The 27,869-nt window shown below is 47.4% G+C and overlaps 1 protein-coding gene across 2 annotated transcripts in view; it reads right to left on the reverse strand.

Annotated features, from left to right (window-relative positions):
• The window catches only part of ABCA3 (ATP binding cassette subfamily A member 3), a 47,787-nt gene extending 20,863 nt beyond the window's left edge, over positions 1 to 26,924 (reverse strand). Inside the window, exons 1-10 of one of the 2 annotated variants that reach the window (XM_062587906.1) lie at positions 26,873 to 26,924; positions 16,133 to 16,225; positions 10,617 to 10,881; positions 9,426 to 9,553; positions 8,851 to 9,016; positions 6,874 to 7,133; positions 5,712 to 5,828; positions 4,841 to 4,961; positions 3,593 to 3,766; positions 1,308 to 1,489 (exon numbers count right to left, since the gene is read on the reverse strand). In XM_062587906.1, coding sequence (XP_062443890.1) covers positions 1,308 to 1,489; positions 3,593 to 3,766; positions 4,841 to 4,961; positions 5,712 to 5,828; positions 6,874 to 7,133; positions 8,851 to 9,016; positions 9,426 to 9,553; positions 10,617 to 10,881; positions 16,133 to 16,186 — 1,467 coding nt within the window. In that variant the 5' untranslated portion in view covers positions 16,187 to 16,225; positions 26,873 to 26,924. Of the gene's footprint in view, positions 1 to 1,307; positions 1,490 to 3,592; positions 3,767 to 4,840; positions 4,962 to 5,711; positions 5,829 to 6,873; positions 7,134 to 8,850; positions 9,017 to 9,425; positions 9,554 to 10,616; positions 10,882 to 16,132; positions 16,226 to 16,866; positions 16,930 to 26,872 lie in introns of those variants that run through there. The other variant, XM_062587905.1, reaches the window with a different exon arrangement.
• Between the last annotated feature and the right edge of the window lie 945 nt (positions 26,925 to 27,869).

Here is a 27,869-nt window from a genome sequence, read left to right on the forward strand (position 1 = left end):
CACCTCCAAGAGGTGCAAGACCACCTGCAAGACCATTTCTCTTTGGTTATCAGTTGCTAACCAGCATTATCTTCAGTAGGTAGGTAAGTCAGAAGATGAAACTTTCTCCATTTGTCCTGCTGCCTATTTCCTTTAGCTAGTTCTCTTTTACAGCATGATTGCCACGATTATAGAGGCAGTTTTCCCAGTGTTCAGCTCCACAGAAAAGTTTAGCATTTCAATGAGAAGCAAAATTCCTCAGACAGAGCCACCCTGCCCAGAAGAGCCTGAGGAACAGATTTAGTAGATAATCAGCTCCAAAAGCATCTTGACAAAATCTAAGTGGAAAAGGTTGCAGTTATACTCCTTTTTCAACCCTTCTAGGAATGAGAACAAGTAAGATTTTAAATCCCTGTGGAAACAACAATTCCACAACTCCCACACGCAGGGCATCTGAGTACCAGAACACTGACATGTTCAGCTCACTCTGTCCACCATGAGCCAGGACTAGGACATGTTGCATCAGATTGCTACTGCTGTCTCCCAGAAATTAGCAGCTCATCACAACTTTCGGCAGACAGCTGTATTCATGCTGTGCAGAGAGCTCTACATTGCTTCAGCTGTAATATGGAGTCAGAGGCTGAAGTGAAATCACACTGGGACAGGGAATTAAGGAAGAACGAAAAACCTCCAAATCAAGTAATTAAGGGTACAGTCACATGATCAAAAGTCTTTGTGTCACTGTGGCTTAATGAGCTATCAATAATCAGCTGAGCTATGTTAACCACCACAGTTACATTGGCTGAAGATGACACATTTTGCTTGGCTATTGCAACACGCTGGCAGAGCAATGCCAGCCCAGCTGATGGGTGAAAACTTGTTTGCTTGAGAACTGTAACCCATATGCTGTCACTAGCACATGATGGCTCACAGCAGACGGAGCAGAGCACAGACTACTTAGATCCACTTGGATCTCAGTGCTCAGGAGAGTTTTAAGTGACTGGATCCGGTTTCCTCTCACTTCTAAGTTCTCTCTATTGCCTTCATTTGGGACATGGAGATGTTATTAACAATACCATGTAAGCCACAAAGTGTCAGGATGATTTAAAGCCAGAAAGACTTGCAAGATATACTTCATATTCAGTAGAAAATATGGCAGCACCAGTCCTTACTTAGCATGTACTGCAGGCCCCTCAACTTTAAAGGCCAGAGGATGCCACAGTGTTAATTTAGTCTCACGTGCTGCACAGCACAAAAGCAGCACGTTACTGAGCAAGTCCTGTATAACCCTGCTGGAAGGGAGGCATAAGTAGGGCAGCAGTGCTCACCGTAAAGAGGAAGTACCAAGGCTGTGGCACACCATACTCCCCTGGAAAGACGGCCTCCACATACCAGGCCACCAAGCCATAGAGAGACGAGTCCAGGAGCAGCATCCCCAGCACTTGTGCTAAGGTAAAGTTGTCGTCCACGCTGACTGGCTTCATGAGGTCCCTCCACTGAATGCCAGTTCCTGAAATACACAGAGGACAGTGTTTACATCTGTCCAGAGTACCCACCTCTAGAAGGATAAAGCACAGCAGCATGTGTTCTCCAAGACTGTCAAATAACATCTCCCTGTCCTAATTCACTGCTGGGTAATGAGAAGGTAACGTGCTAGTATTTAACAGATGTGTGGCTCCACACTGAGTATGTCCCTGCCTGTTGATATGTTTTAAAGCAAAAAAATGCAGTCATTTCTCAGGTACTGGTGGGTGGACTCTTCAGGCTGTGCATTAACTCTGCACAAATACAGGAGCATCCTGAGCATCTAATTAAGATTTGCTAGATCAGATTCAGCATGGTTTTACATACATGGACACTGCACAATATCCACATCGCTCCTCCATGTTTGCATGGTGCTGGGTCCAGTCTATTAAGCACGTCCTGACCTGGGATGGAAACACTGAATGCTCCCAGTCCAGTAAGCCTGGAACTGAATCAAAACTTAACAACATCTGCTGAACGCAAGCTGATTCTACACAAACCCAGGTATCTCTGCATTATGCTACAGAGTGCCGCACTACCCATTACCTGAGTTACTACAACCCCTTTCAATTTCCATGGAAGAAAAGAGCCGTCTGGCCCAAACATTCAGTGAGCTCAGCAGCATAATTTGTGAAGCCTTTGGGTGAAACACATGAATTACTGCAGGACCCTCCTTGCTCCGTCCTGCCTGTGCTGAGGGCAGAACCTTGTACAGCCAATCAGCTCTGTGGTCAGTGCCGCATCTCTGGGACTGCAGGACCTGACAGGCAGGAGCTTTGCTTCTCCTGCTCTGTGAAGTACTCAGTGAAGCTGAGCAGATGCAGAAAATGCAGATCTGCACCTGCAGATAACTGGCCAGTTGTGATGATATTTAACTCTTTGCCAACCCTATCTACACTAAACCTACTTACCTAAAATGAGCCATATCAGCAAGGGAAACTCCAGAGCCAGTAACAAACATTTAAGTGATAGCACAGATTTGCACAAAGAGTTTCAATCACCTTGTAAACATCAAAGAATCAAACCTAGCAACCCCTTTGGACCTCTCAGCCATAAAATCACCTGTGACAGCATGCAAGCAGCTCAGAGCGCTCCTGTGTTGCTTCCCCTCTCTTCTCTGTTAGTCTGTTAGCTATCCCACAAGCCATTCTATATGTAAATGATTACAGGATCTCCATCAATGCTGCATCAATGCACTTCATGCAGGCCTGACTTAATTCCCATAGCCATCTTCTGAAATGAAGATATATCATGTTTCTTTGTACAGACACTGTGTCCTAGAAGACAGTCTACCACAGTTTTACAGGAGATATATGAAATCACAATGTGTAAGTTTTCAGGGCAAAAACACAAAGAGGCTCTGGAAGAGACTGCAATACAGCCAACCTAGAACAATCTAGGAGAAACAACAATGGAGAGAAGAGATGCAGCAGGAACTGTACTGAGAAGAGATGCAGCAGGAACTGTACAGAAATCTCTAGGCTCCCAGTCCCACCCTTTGCACGGAACATCAGGCTTATTCCTTCACATTCTTTGTAAGTGCCTTGGGAAGAAACAATCTCTTCTCTAGTGATATCTGTCACTGCAGCCTTCTATTCAGTCCTATCACTTTGCAAAAATGTGGCCTCTACTGGAACCAACAGCAAATTCTCATTTACATGGAAATTAAAAAAAAAGGGGGGAGGAGGGGAAAGGAGAGGATGCAATTAATTCCCATCCCTTAGAACAGAATTAACTTTGTAATCAAAGTGACTGACTATAGAATTTCGTACTGCCCAGATTCCATTTCACAGCTGTCAGACTCAAGGGTTCAAAAGGGCAAAGCTGATCAGACCTGCAGGAACATTCAACAGTTAGTCCTCCCACTCTTGCTAAGAGCAGGAAAATGACTCTGACTTCTTTATGCCCTTCAGAGCGTACATAAGCCAGTTCCAACCCACTCAGAGAAAGAGAGGCCAAGAGGCAGGCTGAGCCAAAGGACTGGATGAAGACATTCAGCTTTCAGCAAACTCTGCACAACACCAGACTAATTTCCCTCCCTCTGCTGACTGGCAGCAATGAGTATGAGATGCAAGAGGCACTCACTCACCTTTTCCTTCAAACATGCCAATGAGCTGTGCTCCCATTGCCATGGCCACATTGGAGATGAGGCAGGATGCCAGCTTCTGGTTGTGGGACATCAGGTCATAGCGGGGTGAGATGAAGAAGTAAGGGATGTAGGAGAAAAAGTACAGGAAGCCACCAGCAGCAGCCGCAATGTTTGCTGCAAGGACAGAGAAAAATGGGAAGGGAAACACCTATAACACAGTGATGCCGCTGAGTATTTCTTGCCAGCTTTCCATCCTGCAGGAGGAGGGCTGGATACTGACTCCACACAGGACAGTTGTTAAAGCACTCAGCCCACCTCAAACCACAGTTTGCACAGCACTCAGAGGCCCAAGACACCTAGATGAGGCCATGAAGATTAGTTTATCTGGTTTGGGAAGTGACAGTATATACATCCCCTTCAAAAGCACGACATATAAAACACAACTGAAGAGGGAAGTAAGGACCCTGCCCTGTGCATCAAGACAAGTTGTCTCAAACAAGACCCTATACAACCTCATCTAACTTTGGAGCTGGCTCTGCTTTGAGCAAGATGGACCAGAGCAAGATCTCTCCAGAGATCCCTTTCAACCAAAATCACAAAAAAAGGTCCGTTTTACACCATGCTGCTCTCTCCACGCGTGGCTTATTGGCAAGAGAAACACCACTCTTATGCCCATCGGCACAAGGCCCAGAATGAACTCTCTGCATTGTGTGGGTTCCTCTCATGGCCTTGGTAGGATTTGTAAATCCCACAGGGACAGGGAAACAGATGCTATGTGTTTTCCTCTGTCTGCGAGTTTCCTGTTACCACCCGAAACAGCATCAGCATCTCACCAGACAGACCCCCTAATTCAAAAGCCTAGGTCATTTACAAGTATGGATTTACAGGCACTAGGTCACACAGTTCCTACCATGAAGGTGCTTGCAAAATGCAGGCTCTCTGGAGTGCCAGTGGGGAAGATGAATGGATATCTCAAGAGATACTAGTGTATACATGATTAAAAAACAAACCTTGGCACAGAAGCAGCTTCTCTAGTCACACATTTATCCTGGGGAACAGGAAGGAGAACAGGTGAAGCTGACCATAGACCACCAAAAACCCAGTAACTGCTCAAATCCCTATCTCCCTGGAGCACACTTCTTTGGGGTTGTCTAAGAGCCCTGAGGGAGGCTCAGTGATGAGCTGCGTAACAGATACACATGAGGTAATGGATCAGCCACAGGAGGCAAACAGGGAAGACAGACTCACCTCTAGAGAAGAAGGTGCTCACCATGAAGTTGAAGGAGATAGAGGAGATGGAGAATATGGCGAGGAAAGTGAACACCAGTGTGGGGTCACTGTTGGTAAGCACTGCTCCCTGCTCACTCACCTACCGAGAAAATCCTGTTATGCTTGCAGCTGATGAAGTCGGCTACAGCTGCAGGCACATATAGGCAGCCAAGGCCTGATGTTTTCCATCAGTTAAAAACAAACCGAGAGATAGACAGAGAACACCCAGGCCCTCCCTGCCAGTCCAAATGGCAGAAGTGTGGGCTATCCTCCTGTAGCACAGGATCTAAGAGGCAGGGGACCTCTTGCTTTCCACCCATGACAGCTGCCTCCTGTTTCTAGTAGTGCTGGTACAGAGAAGCAGGAGAGCCTGAGTTTCTCCAAGGATTCACAGACTCAAGAAGAAGACTTCCTGCTAGGCCCAAGAATACCTGGACCTTCCCTGCACCTGCCTAGCTCTAACCCTCCAATCTCATCCTGATGCTCGGTGACATAGGCAGTGTGAAAGGCTGTTAAAGCACCTAGCCCACTTGTTGGGAGTGGGTGGGGGGTCAACCTTCTACAGTCAACAGCGGCACAGGGCCCAGCCTGAATGAATGAATCAAGCTCTTGGGTGCATTCCCAAGTGCATTCATCCTGCACAGAGCTTAAGCTCTACCCACCCAGTTAGGCAAGGAATTGGCTCAGAGAAAGGCTCTCTGTATTAGGCACATGGAAGAAGGAGGAATTTTGAATTACCAGGATAGCCCTCCTTCTCCTCAGCCAACAACACAGTAGACTTGTGATCCCCATGCCCAGCCAGCACAGCAGTACTCACCTGCATAATGTGGGCCTGAGGAAAGATACTCACCTTCACACAGAAGAGCACTGTGACAAAAAACACAGACACCAGCAGGAAGAGGAAGAACATGAGGAACCAGGCGCTCCAGTGCAGCCAGTTGCTGAGGCCCATCATGTGCATGTACTCCTGTGGAAAGGTCAAGCTGTTACCCAGAGCTGCACCCACACTTCCTGAGCAAAGGGGCCCAGAGTACCTCACGTGGCAGTGAGCAAGGCCAGGCACCCGTTATGAAAGTGGAAACGGTGGCTGTGTCGCTTCAGTGCTGCTGAGGGATAAGGTAGCCTCAGCAACTAGCAGCCCTATGCAGCCTTCAATCTCATACACAGCCTCCATCCTCATACAAGGCCTCCTCCCTGAACAGAGGCCACCATCACAGCAGGAAGTCATGCTGAGAGGGATGAGGAGAACAAGGTTTCCCTGAAGTGCTAAGCTGGATCCAAAACCACAGCAATTCAGGCTAGTGGGGCCGCTGCAGTCATTTGGCAGCAGAGTAGACTGGAGGGCAGGACAATCTAACATCCTAGAGGAAACCCAGCCCTGCACCCTCAGGCCTGGTGTTGCAACCATGACATTAGCTGAACTCCTAACCACCCACATATCACAATCTAGAAACACAGATTGCTAAATTTAAAAGAAATCTTGCTTCCCACACACCGAATTCCTGAATCCACAAGAGCTGTCCTCTCAAGAAGCCACTTTTCAAAATAGCCTCTAGTCCAAAAGAAACACCAGTCTTGGCATCCAACAGCACTGCTAAGCAGATAAGGCTGCAGAGCGAGGAAGAACAGAGCTGGGTTCCAGCAAAAGGATTAACGACATTCTTCCCTAAAGTCTGCTAATCCTCTGTCATCCCTTCTCCCCACCTGCCGCTTGCTGGTTCCAAACCTAATGGGAATTTTGTTCCTATCCAGTTCTTTTAAAGGAAGGATCTGTTAGAAAACACGGCATAGTGAGGGGAGTAAAGCAAGGAAGGCAATCACAATGCACAGAGCTGTCTACACTGACAGAAATATGGGTTACAGACCAGTGGGTGCTTATTACTTTGGAGATGTTGTTCCCTCAAGAAGGAGGTCTCAATGGCACAAAGCAAGGGGAAGCTCTTCCTGGGGCATTAAAGCCTACAAAAGGGGCAGCATGGGAAATACCAGTCCACATGACCTGCTTATGTTACCTTCAGCTTCTTCTCCTTCTCATGCACGACAGCACGGACGATGTTGAGTGAGGTGTAGGTGAAGCTGAGCATGAGCAGCAAGGGTAGCTGGTTCTGGATGGCAAGAAGGAAGAGGTCATTGACATATGACGGGTAGGGGAAGCGCTGTACCACCACAGTGATGTTCTCCAGCAGGCTGGCACTGTTGTCATTAGTGTGATATTGTATGATGGCTCTATCCAAGGCATGTTGCACTGCCAGGAAGCCTTCCCGGATATAACCTGCATGGCAAAACAACACGAGAAAATACAAATGGGTGCATTTTCTATGCAGATCAATTCAAAGGGAGAAAAGAGCAGCACAGACCTTTTCAGGAAGAGAAGTAGCCTCTAAGAGAAGGATTATTTGGGAAGAATAGAAAAGAAAAAATAGCTCTTAGAAAAGGAAAATAAGTATCACCATCAAAATACTCCTTGTCATTTCAGTTGGCATAAAGGGGCTCGGGAAGGATTAAAATCAGAGCAATTTAAATCTCTCATAAGCATTTAAAAAAAAGCTGGCAGGAAACTGATTTAAATGGCAATCCTTTTCTGCCCCTGCTTTTTATTTTTTAAGGAAAGTGATTCTCATTTATCACAAATGACAAAAAATATCACTGAACTGAGTTTTTGTATGAAATTCTGGCCTTTTTCAGTAAACCAAGGGAGTACGCAATACTGAAGTAGGTTTTTCTGGGGAAGAATATAGCCCATTTTTCACATAATTGGCTTAAATTTTTGTGCATTAGAAAATAGCATTTTTTAAAAATACTATTCTATTGTTACATGTGATTTCCACCACATTACCTGAATGGAAACTAGAATTCCCTTTAGAAAGCTCCAAATCAGCATTCTGAAAGTTACTTGCCACAAACATCCTGGACAGATATGGAAAAGGTGGAAAAAAAGGGAGTTCACTGACAATGATTTATATCAACTGATTGACTAAACAAATATTGTAGTAAGGGAGTTGATCTAAAAGTCTCTGTTCAATCTAGTAGATACAGTGCCTTCATGCTGTTTTACCTACACCCTCTGAGAAAAATCAGTTTGCCCACTTTCCCAGTCTCCTAATCTTTTTCTTGATGTAGCTATTGAACCAAATGGAATAAGAAATTGAATAGAGGGAAACATCCTTTTTGTAGCCACAGAGGAAGCTCCAAAAGTCAAGGACTGGGCTGGTCCTAAACCAGTGCCAGCACCTGGAATTTCACTGCTGTTTCCCACTCAGTGGTTTGGCTTTCTTTATAAACTTGTGCTAAAACCACAGAATTGCTCTGTTTAGTTGCGACGTATTTCTGGAGTATCATAAGACCTAAACAGTCCGGACCTGAAATAAATTTTCCACTAAAAACACATTTAAAATACGAAAATAATACATGTTTAAATTTTAAAATTCAAATAAATAAAATTTATTCTTATCCAACTACTTTCAACAGAGGCATCCTTGCCAAACAGATGCTCTCCCTAAAGGCTTTGTAGAGCCTTTAGGAAGATGACTGTCATCCCACACCTCCATTTTGTTCTAGAGCTGTACTGGTTAAAGCAGTGGGAAGCAAGCCCTGCAGCATCCATGGCATGCAGGGCACAGTCATCAAGCACACAAGGAGAACTTGTTTATCTGTTAGTAAGAAACTGACAGAGATGATGTTGACCCTTTGCCTCACAAATCCCCTGCATTTTTAAAGCCCATATCCTGCCCTTCCTGGCCTAGTGAGCTCCCTTGCCAGCTGACAGCAACTGGTGGAGGGAAATGCTGAGGAAAGCCTCATTTCTGCAGCTGGCTGCTGTAGGACTAGGCTAGGTGATGGCCAGCATTTCCCAAGAGATTCTAATTTATGGGATATTTATTTATACTCAGAATCTCAGTGAATACTGTACAGTGTATCGCTATACAGAAAATAAAGTCTGTCTTACAGACTGGCAAATGATGTATGGTGGAATGAAAGCAAACCCTCACCTGGTGTTCCACCATCTGCAAACTTGGCCTCCCTGGGACCGGGCAACTGGAAAAGAGGGAAGAGGTAGCTGGTGTGCCAGTCACGGTCAAGGTTAGGGTTTAAGCCGGTCTGCTCACTCCGGGGGGCATTCCTTGGGCTGTATTTGAAGCGCAGTTCATAATCAACCTGCAAGGAGCACAGAAAGGAGTTCTGTTTCACAGTTTAATCAGAAAGAGGAGCAATTCCGTGCATCACCAAGGGCCAGAAGAGGCTGTCACCCTCATATCCTTCTTCACATGGACCCGGCCCTTCAAGCACTTGCACTGAGCCACTGTTAATGGCTTGAGAGTCAACTCCTCACCCTCCAATCAGGCTTTGTAAAGTGCTGATGGAAGAACTGCATGTCTGGGCACCCCTACAAGCATCTGGCTGCATTGAGAGGCCTTCTGGAAGCCAGGATGCTTGGCATCAGCCCCCCTCTGCCAGCAGCTGTCCATCAAGGTTAAAACAGTCATTCTCCCTCTGTAGGATGGGGGGATCTGGCCCCAGCTGTTCACCTCTGAGCTGTGGTCGCACATTCAGCAGCAATGCTTACCTGGAGGGGCAAGGGGGCCTTGCTCTGACTGAAGTTGTGTTTGAACACAACAGCTGCCAGCACATTGCCTGAGCGGTTGTCCAACTTCACATATTCTTCAAATTCCCTCTCCGAGGAAAAACCTTGAGCTGCAGAGGAAGGAAAGGCAGACTGTGAGCAGCCTGTAGGAGCTGCAGTCCGCAGAGCATGGCATTTCACAGAGCAGGCTGAAACCCAGAAGACAGTCACCACAAATGTCATATTGTTTCAGGACAGTCTTTCTGGGCAGGATGGATGCGCTCCAACTAGAGCCAAAAAACATCATCGGTGTCAGCATGGGGAATTTATACAGGATGTAGCCGTACCCATCATGGGGAGGACAGATTTTTTTTTCTCTTCATTGAGAGCAGAAGGTCAGATATCTTTCCACTGAAAATTTCTAGTATTTTCTTGAGCTCAGAACAAGAAATTGAAGTATTAAAATTTTCTGTGCAACAAGATTATCAAATACATCGTTTCAGGGTAGTGACAGCCACTTTATTCAGCTATTTTAAGGCCAGTATGTTTCAACTTCTAGATAGAAATTGCAACAGAAAACGTAACAAAAATCAAAACTAAGTCAGGTAGCTTTAGTAAAACAAAAGCAAAATCACTGCCTTGAAAGTCTAATGAGTGATGCATTCTGGGAAAAGAGCATCAAGATTTATCTTAATAAAAATTAGTCTGAGAAATTCTGGCTACTCTAACCATTATTAGGGTAGAAAACAGACTGATCAGACATAAATTTGTAAAATACATAGAAGAGGACGTCCATTTTTTAAAAACTCAATTTGCTTTATGAGTATTGGATGTTACCCATAAGAGCAAGTGACACAGCTGACTGATTGCTGAACAGAAGTCTATGTTTCAAGAGAACACTTAACTTGAGCTGGCAGCTCAGCCCATAGAAGTGAAGCTGCTGCCACCAACATTGCCACTCAGTGCTCGACTTAGATGCTGGTCTCTGCACCCTAGTAATGCTTTATCTAGGGAAAATTTCATGTCCTTTAGAAGTTTCATCTCAGGAACTTAGAATATCCTACCTACAGGTCCTAATTTAGGAATGCACTTACCTCACCAAAGCTGTAGGTGCAGTGTTCAATTTAGGCCTCTGAAGCATGCCCGGCTTCAGAGATGCATAAGTCCAAGCCACAACCCCCAGCCCCTGCTAACCTTTAATGTTGATCGGTAAAGCTTTTTCTACTGCCTCAGCAATGTTCTTCACAGCACTGCTGTTCGAGGGGATGTACGCCAGCTCCCAAGGGTTGCTTGGATGCCGGTGATAGAAGAATGCTGGCAGGTCATCCACCGACTGGGTAGGGTAGATAGTGGCATTGGGGTGGCTGATTGAATGCACCCGGTGACGAAGTGCAATCAAGATGGCAGCAAACAGCAGCGGCAGACAGATTTCTATGACCGTTACCAAAATCTGCCGTTTCTGTAGCAAGGAAGAAAATAAAAAAAAAGAGAGAATAATAAAAGATGTAAGAGATATAAGTAGTGTTAGACCTGCTCAAAGGAGATGAAACACAACAAAGTTCATGGCACATGTATTCCATGCATCAGAAGTACCAGAGGGCTCTTGCATTTTACAGCTCTCAGGGCTGCAAAGACTTCGTGAGCTGCTTTTTTTCTGTAGGAGACCACAAATGAATGAAGCATGTGAATCGACTGTGAGACTAGGCAAGACTTGCTGTTAAATTCAGAAGGTTCCTGCAGCTTTCAGGACTTTCCAGTCAAGGTGGTTTCTGTCTCCTTCCCTAAACATGTTCGGTTTTAAACGGTGTTGCTTTTACATACTTCTCAGCTACGCTGCCACAGAATATATGCATTTAGCTGGTTATTTGCCTTTTCACGAAACTCTTCCAAAGAGCAGGCACTCTTTGATGCCTGCCTAAATCACTCCTGTGAGCAACTGCAGCAATATATCTCAGTGCTCCTGCAAAGAGGGAAAATGCTATGTGGGGACCAGTCAGCATCAGGAGAGCAAAGAGAACAGCTTTTATCAATGTAGGGCAGCTATAACCAATACTTAAAAGGACTAGAAACTAAAAATACTGTAGCTAAATAAAAGGAAAGATGGAACAAACAAGCAAAGAGGAGTTAAATTAGAGCACAGAAAGCTAATACAGCCACTGAACCCTTCTGCCAGAAATTAGCAGTTGCATGCAACTAGGACATCAACTCTACACCTCAGCTAGCAGACAAGACCCTGAGAGCACGGCAGCTCTTCCTGCCAAGCCAGACAAGTGGGTCAGCAATAGCTTGAGGGACAAAGGAACTCCTCTCACAGAAATCAAGAGTACTGTTCGCTGCAGCTTTTCCCTTGGCCCTCAGAGACCACCTGTCAGAACGTGAATTAACACCTGAGAGCCTGAAGAGGCAGGTGGAGTACCTGGCAGGTGACAGCAAGGTGTCAGGGAGAGTGCAAACCAAGTGCATCCAGCAGTGTGTCAGCAAAGGAGTCCCATGCCACTCAGCTGCCTCTTGCGGCATCTGACACGCTTGCCCGGCAGTAAGCGCTGAGCAGGATGCTCAGGTCTGGCCTAGGCAAGAAAGGAGAAGCAAATTTGCCCTCAAAGCTTTTAGCTACATGTGACAGGTATCCTCACACAGCACGGAAAACATATCCAAGAGCCAAGGTACTACTTCTAAGATCCGTCTGCACTAAGCACATCAGCTCACTTACTTTTTAAATTCAAGTTCAAGCCACTGGACAATTCAGTTCAGTGAACGCACTTGAGCCGCAAAGCCAGAACTTTAGCCTCCAGCCCCCAAGAGCAGATGTCTCTAGTTTTCTGTCAATGCTGCCTCCCAAAACACTTCATATTCTCCATGTACTACTAACACATACTACTAACCCAAGTTAACTAGCACTCAAAACTCCACTTGCTCTATCACTGGGCAACATGCCCTGCTAGAAGGTGGCCAGACAGATACTGGAGAGCTGAACCTATTTCTGTTTTCACGGAGAGGTCTGGATCTCCAGTGGCTAATTATCTGTCCTCTCTCTGATCAGAAAGCAGCTGCTACCTAGATGCAGCATGCAACAGAGCAGGCAGCAGAAAGTAGCTGTGGAGATTTCTGGCAGAGCTGGAACTGCTGACACAGTTGCAACAAATGTCTCATGTTAAAAAATAGAAACTCACTTCAGGGCTGGCTGACCCTAAACCAAGAGCATTACCTGGCCAGGTGCCTTCTGCAAAGGAAGTACTGATGGAAGAAGGGGTCAGAAGAACAAGGATTCTGTGGATTCAGCCATGAAGCAGGACAAAAGCTTCTGGGCTAAAGGGACTAACACCACCAGGTGCAGAGGGTCAGGAACGTAGAAGGAACAGTAGTTCTCAGAGAAATGCAGCCCTGTGGTCCTGCAGAGCAGCTGCCCTGACTTGTTTTACCCCAGGTGCTAGGATATGCTGCTAACTACGGGATTTACACTCATAAAGTTATAAAGTCATGCTCCTTTCCAGGAGAGGGGAGCGGTGAGTGCATAAAATGTCAAACAATAAACCCATAAAAATGTGGAACAAGCTAGACTGGGTAATGCCAAGGGAAACCGAGGCAGGGCTTGCCTGCATAGCTTTTCTTGGCTGCTGGAGGACCCCCACGCAGGGGACAACACAGAGCCAGGGGAGAAGGCACTTTTGTACCTGCTTAGCTCTCTTTCTACATAGGGAAACCATACTTCAGGAGAGCATGAGCAAGGGTGTGAAGGTAAATCCAGCTGCCTCGATTCCTCTTGTAAGCTGAGCCACCTTTACTGGCTGCATGTGACCTTAGCCCGGGCCACATGCAAGATCAAACACGTTAAACTAAACCTCATTTACTGCAGTTTAAGGTAATCAGTTTTATCTGGCAGTCGGGATAGGCTATGAATACACCCACTGCCAAAACAGGCAGCTCAGCTCCCTGCTGGGATTCATAGCACTGCTCATTTTGAGTGTATGCCCAGAGCAGAAGCAGCAACACTTACCTTTTCTGAGGGCTCTTGCTAAAAAAGGCTTTAAAAAATCATGGTGTTGCACAGCCGTCCACTGGACTAGAAAGAGCAGCAACAAAGGCACATGAGGCAAGAGAAGCACCAAGATATTTTATTCCTTAACTTGCTGTCTCAGCAACTGTTTTTTTATGTGGATGGTCCAGCTCCTCCCTGACATCTCCCCAAACTTGGGTGTTGCTAAACTGTCTCCTACTTGGCATACTCTTATTCAACTTGTCTGCTGGAAGCTGCAATGCAACAGTCCAGATTGCAGCTTAGCATTGTAACCATCTCTGCTGTTATAAACAAAGATGCCCAGACTCTGGGCATCTGCATAAGGTTAACACTCTGCCGGGGTGCGAGCCCCCATCCGTGTGCCTTTGACTGCTTCCCCTGCCTGCTTCCATCCTAGTATGGACCACAGCTCTGGATGTATGAGCACTCCAGATAGCCCCGCAGCTGCTACGACGGCTTGTTCTGAAGCTGCATGTGCTAACTGCAGGTCTCTGTCACACAGTCCACTGAGTTACACCTCATGGGCCCTCTGCAGGTTAGAACATGTTTTTTATTTTTCAAGTGGAAGAAAAAGAAGCAAGTGAGACATCCTAGGATCCACACGCAGTTTCTGCAGGAGTGGGAACTGAGCCCAGAGCATGAGCCATCTTGATTTCTCAAGATCTCCTGGAAAGGGGGAGACAGTTTTGCACTGCAGCAATTGGCTCAAATTTGTTCTTCCCAGGTTTGCTCAGGAGGTGGGTGTACAGTAATCTTGCCACACAGCTTCTCCCTCGCATTGCCCCAGTGTTCAATATCTGTTATTAAAGCAGGCAGCCCATCTCTGGATTTCTCCTTGGAGGGGCAAAGAGCTACCTGCTGCCTCCCACCTGACCACATCCAGAGAGCAATCACAGCCATACCTATTACACACAGCTCCTTGCTTAGTATTTCCTGCTGCACAAGAGTCCCTGTGGACCTTGGGACTCAATGACCATCTGACACTGTGTCAAGGTCAAGGTGGTAGCCCTAGGTGCAAACCCATTGGCAGCTCCAGCACTGCAGCCAGGAAGCATTAGGGCAGGGAGCAGAAGTGTTTTTAAAAGGCCACATTCATAAAAAGTGAATGTTGCAGATGTCTGGTGGTTTTATAATGCAGCTCTTGCAGAACAGCTGCCTCCTGCTGATTTACTATCATATTAACTCTCTAATAGTCCCTTGGACTTTCTCCAGAAGAGTTGCCTGGCTCCATGAACTCAGAAGCTAATACACAGTTGCAAGCACAGGCTTTTGCTCCTGCAGAAGTCATTTAAGCTTCCTTACTTCAGAGGCGACAGGGACACTCATCTATAATCATCACTATCAACTGGCCAGTTCTGTCAGCTTTAAGCAAGTCACATGCCCCAGCCCTTGCATGGAGCATCCATTTTTAAATTAGCCTGCTAATAACTTGTGAGCTTTACTTCTTTATCAGGAGCTTATTTTCTGATGGTTACTTAGAGGAAGGGAGCAAACACTGCAGGGTATGTTCTGGTACCGTAGGTCTGAATCATTTTGTGCCCTCAGAAAATATGCAAAGGTGAAGGGACATACCCCTGCCCCAAGGTACACCCAGAGGAAGATTTTATTCCACTGCCAAAAGGAAAGAAGGTTGTTCTGCATGCTGTTGGTGGTGTACACAAAGAAATTCACAGGGTCTGTGATCATGCTTCACACTAGTCTTTGGAGTATGCTCCTGACAAAGGCCTCCAACTTGGATCAGTTCTTGGTCCCCTTAGATCAAAGTTGATTTCTGCAATCTGTTCCATGCTCCATGCTATGCTGCAAGCATGGGCTGCAGGCAACCCAGCAAGCCCTCCTCTCTTTCATTTGTTTATTTTTAAGCAGCATTGCACTGATCTGCAGCATGGTAACTGAAACTGTAAGGCCAGACTGCACTGAGATCTGCTCTCCCTCTTCCACTGCCCTCTGCAAGGGGCTGGCTCCAGATCCCACTGTGAATCTGCAGGATCTGCCAAGGAATGTTTGGCAAGCTACTTAAAGGAGCTGTAGCATATTTCAGCAGCAGGCAAGATGCTGCAGGTCAACAGGCCAAGGAAGCCAGTGCTGTGATGCAAAACAAATGCTTATTTTGGAGCCCATGGTTTGTATGTTAGCCTTAAGATCCCTAAATACTTCATAACTAGCTAGTTCCTAAGCACAGAGCAGGACTAAGAGCAGATGCCAGGACAAGGGTGGTTTAAGGCAGCCCACAGACCCATAAAAGTTGCTTCTGAAGACTGCAGAAAGTAATGGAGAAAAACCTGTTTGGGTCTTGCTAAGTTTACAGGCATAGCACAGCAATCACCATCTCCAGAAAAGGATGTAGAAGAATCTATGTAATAAGATGGCTCAGGAAAAGCCACAGCTGCACCTAAGGGCATATGGGCTATCCTGCCCCTTGAGAAGGGGAAACTGAACTCACAGCCCTATTTCAAAAGTGAGAGGAACCAATAAATTGTGTAATTGCAGTTGAGGGGACAGGGATGCAAGGTAATTGAGCACAGACCCCTGTCCATCTCCCCCAACAAAAAAGACACCATAGGCACAAACAGAGCCATCCTGGGCCTACAGAGAAGGTTCACCAGGGAATCTAGGTATTAGGAAAGCTCTGAAGGGATCATCTTTAAGGGATGACATAGGCAGCTCCTCTGCTGCAGGCGCTGTGCCAACTTACCTGCAGGATGTAATTCTTCCAGAGAAGCAGCCCAAATTGCCTGAGTACAACCATTCTTCCATTAGAAGAGGTCCGCCACCACTTTGCAGGACTCTAGAAAGCAGAACCAAGAGAAGTGAACAACATATATCAAAAAATTCAAGCAGCTTTCCACCACTGAATCCCAGAAACTCCCTGGAAAACCTTGCTCCTGGGTTTTGGTTGTTGCTTAGTCCCCACATCCAAGTTCGCTGTTTCTAAAAGGACAGGAGCCCTCCCAGAGCAGTATCAGCCAGAAAGCTTTCTCCACACTTGGCTGCATCTCCACTTCCAGCTTGATACTCAGGAACTCTTGCAGTGAGGGAAGAACGCAAGCTTGAAAGCCCTGTGCTCTCCTCACCGCTCTCAAAGCTCCCAACAAGAAAGTTTGTCTTCTGCGATGAGCAGTACTGCTTCACTAGTCTTTCACCAACAGCATTGTGGCAACCAGTTTAGCATGAAGCATTGACAGCTCATAGCAAGGACCAACTTAACAGCCTGAGACTGAGATACTCACTCACTAACTCCACCACCAACATCCCGGAAGAAAAATACTTTGGTCAGCTAGGAATATAAGTTTCATTTTGCTACAAGAATACATGTTCTTCCATGTCTCAAGAGCTTCTGACAACTACACCACTAGAAGACCTCCCACTCTGAAGCAGAAAGATGGCATCACAGACCATACTTGTCCGTAACAAATCTGAGTGGCTAACCCTGTTTCCTGCCTGATGTGGCAACAGCTGGTTCATCTCTGAAACAATGGAAAAATAACTCTCCCGTGCTCCCTCTCCAAGGGTGGTTGTTAGCCATTAAGAGTCAGTGGCATCTTGGTTTCCAGTGTCATCAGATCCCAGTCATCCAGCTGACTTATATGACACCAGTAAGCATCTGGATACACAGAAAAAGAGGTTGCTGTGTGGAAATCCAACCTATAAACACCAAGACATCATAATTACTCAAGTGCTGACACACACCCAACACAGTGAGCCTAATAGCAGGCCATGACGTTAGAGAGTCGGCATAAAACATATAGCAATACTACAAGCATATTCATGCTTGTTAGAGCATATAAGCAGCCATGTGAGACAATTACCACTGCACAAGTGGAAGTGAAAAAGGCAATATCCACTTCAAGAACACTTCTATCCCAGAGTCTTTTGCCCTATCATTTCAAGTAGCTCCTAAAGATTGCTATGAAAAGGAAGCTATTGTGTAGCCTGCAACTCGCATCTGGCAGCTTCATCCTTTCTGCTTTGTAGCAGTGTTTTACTCTGCAACAGGTGAATGGAAAACTTTAGTTAAATAGTGGGAACATAGGATTACAGAACCACAAAAAATAGTCCCAGGAAGGCCATGAAACCACTTGCAGAAATTTATCAGTTCCATTATTTTGGAACTGATAAAGATTTTAAATTGTTCCTCTGACTGTTGGAATGTCAAAGCTTCAGAACTGTTGGTTTGCAACACTAGCAACGCCTTCCCAAAAGATCCTTACTTAAAAGATGAGTGGCAAGAATGAGAAAAGCGCAGGTTATCAGAATTAAAGCACGTAGGAGAAAAGACAAGTGTGTGGGGTGATACACTTTAGTCATTCTGCTCTTTTTGAAAGGATCTCACAGCCCTCTTCCCAATTCCAGTTGAACTCTCGCTCCAAATTGTTTTGATCCCTATTTGCAGAGAGGTTTCCTGATGAAGTATAACTGTCATACCAAGAAATGAGCTGCAATTACATACTCCTGCTAAGTTATCTAGTAAAGCAATACAAACAAGTGGCCAATCCTAGCATGAGCAGATGCAACAGCCACAGCTGTCTGACTTAGGACCATTTTCATCAGCATAATTATGACCCCAGGACACCTGAGATGAAAAGATAGCGCACAGCCCCATTGAAGGCTCAGAAATTTGTCCTGCTCTTATGCAGTATGCCAAGCAATTATCTTCTGTGTATCTACCTAAACCTGAAGGTCTTGTGTCAGGTAGCCAGGTTCACTTCTCCACTACATCACATTCCGCAGCTGGGATCAAGAAATGCAAACTGCTAAACTGTGGGAAACAAGCTATTGAGCTGAGCAACTCCTCTGTCTGCTTCATCAGAGACTAAGCAAGCAAAAAATCCATCTTTCTTCCATGAGATGGCTCATCTGGGCCCTGGCAGTATCGGACTATCAGTCAGTTCGGCTTTATCCTGGTATGAGCAGCCTCATTCCACGAGCAGACAGCTCTCAGTTTTTAACTCAGAGTTACTCTTTGCAGTTGCGCAAACCTATGCTTAAAACTCCAGCCTCACAGTTTGATTTGTGAGCTGGCAGCACTGAAGGTCACTACAGACTTGGAGAAGGAAACATTACAAACCAGCAATGCTGCTGGAGACAACAGCACATTCTCCAGGTAGCAGGCACCTGTCCGCTCTCATACACCTGCCCATGTTTAGAGACATCTTGCGCTTGTGCAAGTGAAGGTTGCAATGTAGGGTGGATTTTGTTTGCAGCAGATACTACATTAAGCCATTACTTGCAGAGATACCAAAAAGCCAGCTCTGATCACATGTTAGGGTGATTAACTCTGCTGGGAGTGTCACAAAGACGTGAACTAGTGGTGGGGTGGAGCACAGTGACTGCTGACAATTATGAAGTCTCCAGTGCTACCAGCCCCCTCTGCCTTTACATCCTGTGCAATGCCACTGTTTCTCAGCCACTGCTCTCATGTCACATTGGGAAATGCTGCAGTGGGATCTCACAGATGGTGGGATCCAGGAGCAATAAGAAGATGCTTTTCCCTCCAATCCTAGCAGTCCCGAAGGCTGTTAGTTAACAACAGGAGCAACCACAGAGCTGGAGGATGGGAAAGGACACAGCACAGTCTCCAGGCATGTCCTGTGTCAAGTTGGTGTTGCTACTCTGGACAAGGAGGTGGCAGGGAGGGGGACAGTCTTTCAACTTTCCTGACACACTGGGTGGTTCTAGGAGCTCCATGGCAAATGCAGGCCTTCTTCACTTCTCTCCACAGTCACTCACAACAAGCGTTCCCGTATCAGAACATACACAAAGAACTACATATTACCCAAGAAAATTTTCCAGAGCCCCCTGGGCAAAAATAGCCCCAAATGACCACAATCAGGGACAGCCATCAAGGCTTTGCTGGCCCGTTAACTGGCTTGTCCTTGGTGTTGGAGGTCTGCAGGCACTGCACTGACTCAGAACAAGCCTTCCTGCACCTGCAGGTTCCTCACTGGGAAAGGATGGAAGAAGCAGAATTAAATAGAAACTGAATGTGGGCAAGAAGTGGATTGAGATACCTTTCCTTGAGAGCTGGGATGGAAACAGGGAAAGAATAAATTCTCAGCAGCCAGCATGAGCATGCACGGCAGCAAGGAGCACTGGGCATCCAGGACTGCATCTGTTCATGGAGTCACTGCAATCATCCAGTCCCTTCCCTCTGTGGCGCAGCCAGGCAGCGGAAACAGGAAGCGCTGGACTGCCTGCCTTAAGCCGATGATCATCTCCCAGTGCGAGATGACACAGTTGGCTTGTACCTTGGCAAAGCACAGGTTATTCTTGTAAGTTATGCAGAGCCTTTTCTAGAGCTCCAGCCTGCGCAGGAATGCCTGCCTCACCCCCAGCTGAGTTTGCAGGCTGCCTGTGTGCAAAGACAACTCTTCCTCCTACTGATTCTAATGGGACAGATTGGGTGCTGCTGCCCTACACAAGCATAGCAATTGCTTCCTACCTTACAAGACCAAAAACCCTCCCAGAGCGGGGGTTTCCAAATAGAAAGCTGCGATAATACAATGTATCACCTCAAACCTCAACAGAGAATTCAAAGTTTCAAAATGAAACAGCCAGGCCAACAAAAGGAGAAACTCCAGGTTAACTAATCACTCTGCTTGATCTTTACTCCGATATCAAGGAATGGTAAAAGCGCATCACATGCACAGTATTGACAGCTGAGTTACTGCTCCACAGCAAGAGCAAATGAAAACCAATGTAGATCTGCAGATCAACAAGCACCTATTCATCTGCTCTGCTCTGTGCAACCTGCTCTACACAACTAGCTCTCTGAGCCCAACACACGGAGCAAAGCCAACCTATGCAAATGTCAGCCCCGCACAGTAAAGTATTCTCTCAGTTTGGCACTCACCTTCCCATCCCCAAAATCAACAATTGTGCATTCCCAGAGCAAGAAACACACAGGTTTTGCTATTCAATGTGGAGATACCAGATTCATGCAACAGTACTATCTGAGCATGAGTGTCCTGCTTCACACACAAACTCAGAAGAACCAGCCCACTCTGGCAGCCCAGTGAAGCTAATCAGATACAATCCTCTTCAGGCAACAAGCAGAGGGGAAACAGCAAATGAGACTTTTCAAACACTGCTGCTGCTAGATTTCAGTTTAAACACATTCAAACTCACTGCATGCCCTCTTAAGCACCATGTCTCCAGCTGGCCTCTAGTCCACACTTGCCCTGCCTGAAATGTCATCTGTTTACCAAAGGAAAGCATGAAAGCATGCAGGCTTTTTCTAAACTGAGAGGGCCTCTCTCAAGCCCCCCAAACCCATGTGGCTACCTATTGCACACAGCAAAGTACATGACAGGATCTGACAGACATTCAAAAGGACCACCTAGGAGCAGAAAGCTCCTTCCTGCACTCATTTGAAGGGAACGGAGAGCTGAACACATTGGAGGAAAACCACAGTCTCAGCAAGTACTTAACAGCAAAGTAAGCACCAGTCAGGACAGTCTGCAAATCGGTTTTAGACTTCAAGCCAGATCAAAGCCAATCAATCAGACATCTCAAATCGGCATTCACAGCTCAGCAGTGAGTAACCTCAATTCCCATTATCTCCAGTTTGTGGCAATGTTTCAGTTTGTATTAGAGAGAAGTCAAAACTAAGCACAGAAGGACCATCAGAGTGCCCTGAGATAAGAAACTGGAAATGGTAAATTGGGGCACAATAGCCAAAACAAGCCCAAGCACAGAAGGGCTTTAGATGGCTGCAGAAGCAATGATAACTCACCAAAGGGAATTAGACCATAAATCAAAAATTGAGGCAGCTACATCTTGCTGAGCAACCAAAAATAAGATTTTGAAATGCCCTGGGGAATGCAAGAAGAAAACTTTTGCCTTCATATTCAGGCTGGGAAAGATGTTAAATTTTTTGCTTGATTGTTTCAATGAAGGAAAAGGCAACAAATCAGTGTAGAAACAAAGGCTGCTCCCCTAACAGAAATCTTACCTCCTGCTTCCATGTCTCTCTGGCTTACTCACCCTGTCGCTCTCTCAAAATGTGAACTGGACACGTTCTGACCACCAGCGCTGCTATTACTGCTGTGATCAAAGCTGTTAGGTTTCTGAGAAAATGTCAAGCAGCTCTTGAGTAATATGAACACTACACAAAATAAGAAAACTTCATTATTGCCAAATTTATCAAGCTCTTCAGTGTTCCAAGAAAATCAGCATTGAACCTTTCGCTCTCTGGAGAATGAGAGAAGAAAGGTGCTTGGTTAACTCAGGACTACTCCAACCATATTTGAGAGCAAAAAAGTTTTTTGAGGCTTTGGCCATCCACAGAAATAGTTCTTTCAACTCAGAACATGCAAAACCAGAAGGAAAAACTTCTGGAAAGCATCCCTGGATCAGCCCCAAGTTCTGGGGTTTTGTTGCCCTGGCTTGTGTCCATATGCATAGATGGTTCAGTGTACAGGCCCCTGTTCATTCTTCTGATAAATCTTTCTGCGCTTGACCAAGTCAAAGCAGGTTCCTGGCAAACTTGAGCAGCGGCTATTCGCTCAAGTGTGCAGGGATCATCTTCCACAGGAAAGGAAGGTTATGCATAGCCAGTTCAAGGTGATCTTCAAATATACTGCTGTTTACCTTGAAAGAGGACATCGTGCAACTCACCTGCAACCCTACTTGCATTGCAGATTCAGTACAGAGGCAGGTCAAGTTACCCTCCAGAAACATTCTTCTACCTGACCTCAGTACTAAGCTCTGTAAAATAAGACTGATTTTCCCCCGAAGTGACAGAAATAGAGGAAGAGAGAACAGCACTGGCTTGATCCCCAAGTTCCTCCCCCTCACACTGGAAATACCCTGCTTTCTGCACTGGACCACAGATGGAGAAACAGCCTCCTAAATATATGGGTACAGATTTACCCTGGTCAACACCACCAACATCAGCAAAAGAGAAAGAAAGTCCTCCTATATCCTCACCTTCAAGAGACTGGAGGAGCTGAGAGTGAGCTGAGGACACAGCAGTTCAACTCACAACTGAGACCTAAAGAAGCCAGCAACATCCTCTTTGCTTGACAAGCCCCTGTGAAACTTCAGCACCAGAAGCAACACAAGCAGGAGTTAATCTCTCGCACACTGCCAAACACAGCTCAGAGCAGGATAACCCAGCAGCCGTACCAGCTGCCAGGCCGAGCTAGAGCTCTCCTGTTGGCACAGTTTAGATCAGGACAGGCTGAGGATCGATGGAGTTAAAGGCCACAGCATCCCACTTCCTGACCCACTTCACACACCATCTTGTCATCGAGAGCCTGCCACCCCTGGCTGCCATCTCGGTGAAAAGGGCTGAGCAAGTGGAGAAAAGGCCATGTGCTCCTGGGAGCTGGCAATTATTTTAGAGCATTTACTGCATTTCTGTTCTTCTGATGTCCTGTTTCCATAGAAACAAGGCCTGGAAATGGCAGACATTTCTTTTAATCAGTACTACTTTTCTCCCCACCAACTGGAAGAAGAACTGCATCCCTGGAATACCAGCTGCAGCGGTGGGGGCAGTGTGTGCAGCCAGACCTTTTCCTGCTGCTCCACTTCAGAGATCCGGCCATCCACTGCCACCAGAGAACACGCTGTTCCCAGGACGGCAGCCACCTTTTCCCAGAGTTTGGGGCTGGGCTCTCCTGGGCACTGTTCAAACACCAGGCCTCTGCACACTCCCTCCCAGACCGGGAAACGTTTCTCTGTTCTTTCCAGCACTGGATGTTCAAAGCTAAACTGAAGTGTCCAGAGTCACCAGCAGCTCTTGCTGCTATTCTTTCTTTTCCTTCTTATCATTACATGAGACGTAAGCATCATGAAAGGGACCAAATCAAAGCCACAGGCCAGGAAACAAAGAATAATATAAAAAACACAAACAAACAAAAATCCTGCTGCAGTAGAAGAGGTTGGGCAAACAGAACAATAAAACTTTCTAGGAGGCTGCAAGTTTGGCAGGACCTGAAAGCCTGCTGACCTAACTCAAACACAAACCACGCAGGCAGCTGCCTGGCGCTAGCAGCTTCACAACCTTCTACAAAGCTATGATTGAACCTCTACGGAGCCGTTGTCTCTGTCCATGAACTTCAAGCCTCAGTACAGTGAAGCAAATGCACACAGCACCTGGGCTAGATCTTGTTTGCAAAACTGGGCAGTCAGTCCCGGGCCTGGTACGCCCCATGACGCCAACCTGCACGCCCCAGAACTCGAGCTGGGCACAGCCCTGGGAAAAGGCCTCTCTCCCAGACCCTGAGGATGAAGCAAGGCAATGACGGATCCGACACACCTAGGAAAGCTGACAAGCTTGTGGGTGGCTGAAACAAGCCCCAGACAACACATTAGACACTTTGGTCAGCAGCAAGAGAGGAGGAAACAAACAAACAACAAAAAAACAAAACCCATATGCTGAATCAGAGCTGTTCGTTCTCTCTTCTTCTGCTTCTTCTTTTTTTTTTTTTTTTTAAGAGAGTTTGTAGTTACATGTAACACTGAAGTTACCAAAACGGAGAGTCAAACCGTCTCTCCGCAGATTAAATGGCCTCACGGGCAAGGCTGACAAACAAGGCCCAGAGCTTCACATGGGCTTTCTTGCAAACCCATGGGCAAACCACTTACTGCCTCTCGTTTGCCCTGCTAGGGGATAGGAACACAAATCTTTGTAAAAACCTTTGCACAAGCTTGACTTTGGCGATGTCTGAGCACGAGCTATCTGTGTCCCACTGGAGAGCAGAGCCACGATCACTCAACTTCCTTTACTCTTTCACCTGATAAGTCTTATTACTCAGCAGTACTGAAAGCCCAGCAGAGAGAGGGAATAAGATAAGGAAAAGCAGCTATAAAACCACTGTAGCTGGCAGTGTCTCAGAGGGCTTGGACACATTGAGCAGGGTTACGTTAACCATCTGGGCACACTGCAAGCCTGCAGCAAATAATTTACAGGTTAGGTCCCTTCCCTTAAGGGCTAAATGAATTTGACTCTATTTGCTGTGGGCTAAAAGCATGCAAAGAAAAACTCTGAAGCAGTAGTTTCATGCGTCTGAGCCCTCAAACCTAAGCTGTGGCTTTTCATACTGGCAAGAAGTTGTTTGTATCCCTGGTTCCCGCTTGGTAAGATGCCCCAGGCAGAGCAGCCAAGTGGCAACTGTCTGCTCACTGCCAGCACTTCCAAGAGCCTTTGCATGAACCAGGCACAGATCTAGCTGGCAGGACACTCTACAGGGTTGCTTCTCCCACTGCCCTACCTGTAGGAGCCACAGTAAAAGATTCTGACTGTGTTGTTTGACAAATACGCAGCCCTGCTATGGATGCCAGAACAAACTTCTCTCAGTTTCAGGACTGAGGCTGGCATGAGCAAAACAGCAGCCAATATGTCCACTGCAGACTTGCTCACCACAACTCCTGTGAGGCAACAGAAACAGGATCAGGAGGAGCAGGCCCCAGCAGCCACACAACATGGGAAGTTTATCCTTTGCAGAGGCACTGTACTACCTTTAAGGGAGTTGAGTACATGTCCTTCTCCTTGAGTAACACTCGCCTCAGGCCAGACTTCAGCAAATCTGAGCTTTTTTCTTCACATCCAGCTCAGCATTTCAAGAGCTCTTTTGATTCTGAAAGGAGAATACTATCCACATGGAGTGTATTTTCATCAGGCTAATGCTTATCTACTTGTTATCTATATGCAGAGGAAAAAAGAGGGGAAGAAAGGCAGCTTATCACTTCCTGATGCCTCAGCCAAAAATTGTACGTGTTTCAGCCTTAATCTCCACTGTAAATGCAACCAGAGTTTTCTATAACATCCCAAGGTCTCAAATCTAATCCACATCAGATCTCAACAGATCATAACCAGCTCAGCCGCATGCACAGTCCTTTGAATATACATCAATCCCAGACAGTTCAGGCTGTTAAGTATTACTTTAGCAAGGACTGTTTCCCATGCCATTCACTGCAGAGCTCTTCTTCGACACAGACCTGAGGTAGACACTTTGAAGTATGTAGAGCACCTGGGTACCCAAACGCCAGAAGAAATGACTTCACCCCTCTTTGTCCATAGCAAACCTATGAAAGCACAGAAGTGCCACTGGCTTTGATTTTGAGAGCCCACCTGATGACTACATGGAGCCCGCTGCGAGGTGTGCTGTGTGTTTGCTGTTCCTCTAAAGAGGACTGCACTTTTTCTCATGTTCGTCATCTGCACGTGTGTGTATAGAGAGAGAGCAGCTCAAGCATCATGCTGCAAGCCAAGAACCAGCACCCACAGCTAAAGCTTCAAGACAAGCACTCAAGTATCACACAACAGAACAAAGCAACCACGTCCCACCTTCCACATCCCGTATCCTGCCTTTGAACAAGGTCGGACAGCCTACTTCACGATACAGTGCCAAATATTTTCAGGCAGTCCCAGGATGCTCTCCCCAGGCAATCTCAATTAAACAGGAAGCTGTCTTTTCCTGAAGTCACAAGCTGTTCTGAGTAGTGATTTAAATCTGCTCTGGCCTGGAGATTCTAAGAAAACAGGCTTCTGCCCTTCAGGCCACTAGCAGGTAGGAGGCAAAGCTGCTCTCTAACATCCACCTCCCCAAGCCCACCAAACGGCAAAAGGCAAGGGAAGCTTTGCAGAGCAATCTGCTTCACTCCTTACCCTCAGCATCCTGCGGAAAGCCCCTTCCTCTCCTCTGCACAGCTGCTTCTCGCCGCTGCAGAACCCTCTCGCACAGCACAGGGTCAGACTTCCACGGGCACTGCAGCATTACCAGGTCACCTCTCGAACAACAACCGAATCTCTTTGCAGACGCGTTTTCCACCAGTGACTGCTTCCTACCACGCTCGCCTGCCCTGCCGCACCCTCGGCACTGCCGGGAAGCCCAGCCGGGCCGGGCAGGCCAGCGGGCTCGCTGCAAGCCAGTGCCGTACTGTTTCGGCAGCTACATCGTTGAAGGGGCTCCTCGGCATTTCACACGCAGCCCGTGCAAGGCAGGATGCCCGAGAGCTGCCTGCCAGAGGTAATGCAAGAAAAGCGGCGCAGAAGGAACCCAAGGGGGAGGGGGGGAAATAAATTAAATAAATAAAAATTGGATGATCTCAGCTACTGCTTGCCGTTTCACAGAATAAGAAGCGCGGCCCCCCGAAACGGGACCGGGGCGCAAGGCCGGGACTTGCCTGGCCCCAGCGGGCACAGGCCAGCGCCCAAGGGCCCCTGCCCTGCCCAAACACTCTGCCCTGCTCTCCCCGGCCGCCCTGCGTTCAAGAGGCCTCTCCCGACCCTGCCCAACACGCACCCGCTGCCCCCCTTCCCCCAAGCGCTTCTGGCCTCTCGAAAGCCCCAGTTATCGCTGTGAAAATATTGAACGTTTCCCCACGGCCTCTTCAGGCGCAGGTTTCGGGCTGGATCTGCAGGGCGCTCCCCTCTCCCCCCAGCTCCGCCGCGGCCCCTCTCCCCCTTCCCCCCGCCCCCACTCACCGGGCCGCGCTCAGCGCCGCGCGGCCGCCCCCGTCGCCGGGCGCCGCCCGCGCGCTCCCGCCGCCATCCCGCGCGCGTGCGCGCACGCGCCGCACCCCGTGCTCCGCCCGCCCGCCCGCCGCGCGCACGCGCGTCGCCCGGCGGCGTGGGGCGGGGCCGCGCGGCGGCGGCGCGCGCGCAGGGCGCAGCACGTGCGCGTGCGTGCGAGCACACCCGGGGCATGGCGTGGGCAGGGGCATGGGCGTGCAAAGAAGTGTGTCTGCTCGTACAGGACTCTGCACGTATGGCTTTGGGCAAGGGGCATTGCACACGTGTTGCCTGCACACCTGTGCATTGCACGTGCATGTGTGTGCGCACACATGTAAAAGGCATTGCACAGGTGTATATGCACACGTATGTATATTTACATAGCACATTGCACATTTATGTGTGCATGAGTGTGCGTGTGTGTGCAGGGAATTGCACACGTGATGCACAGGGCATTGCATACGCACAAGTGTGCATGTGCACATGTGTGTGTGTGTTCAGGGCTTTGAACCCACATGTACATGCACGTGTGTGTATTTTCTCAGGGCATTGCACATGCGCATGTGTCCACATGTGAGTGGATAAGGGGGTTTGCAGCATACTGCATATGTGTTTACATGTGTGCACATGTGTGTGTGCCCATAGGGCATGAAAGCATGTGCGCGTGTGCAAGGGCATTACAGGAGTGTGCACATCTGTGTGCATCCACAGCGCATAGCGTGTCGGTGCATGTAACTCATTGCACACACACACACAAGTAGGGGTGTTTGTGGGTGTTTGTGCAGGTGTGCAGCAGATCGCATGTCCATGTAGAAGGAATTGAATGTGGGGGAGGTCCAAGAGCTCAGAATAGAATCTGGGTGTCTGAAGGGGAATCACAGAATGGTGGAGGTTGGAAGGGACCCTGGAGAGGTTTGCGGCTCTCGTGCATACGGGGCAGTGCTTGACCTCTCCCTGCGCCAGCATGCAG

This window comes from Rhea pennata, chromosome 15, assembly GCF_028389875.1.
Source record: "Rhea pennata isolate bPtePen1 chromosome 15, bPtePen1.pri, whole genome shotgun sequence".
NCBI lineage: Eukaryota > Metazoa > Chordata > Aves > Rheiformes > Rheidae > Rhea > Rhea pennata.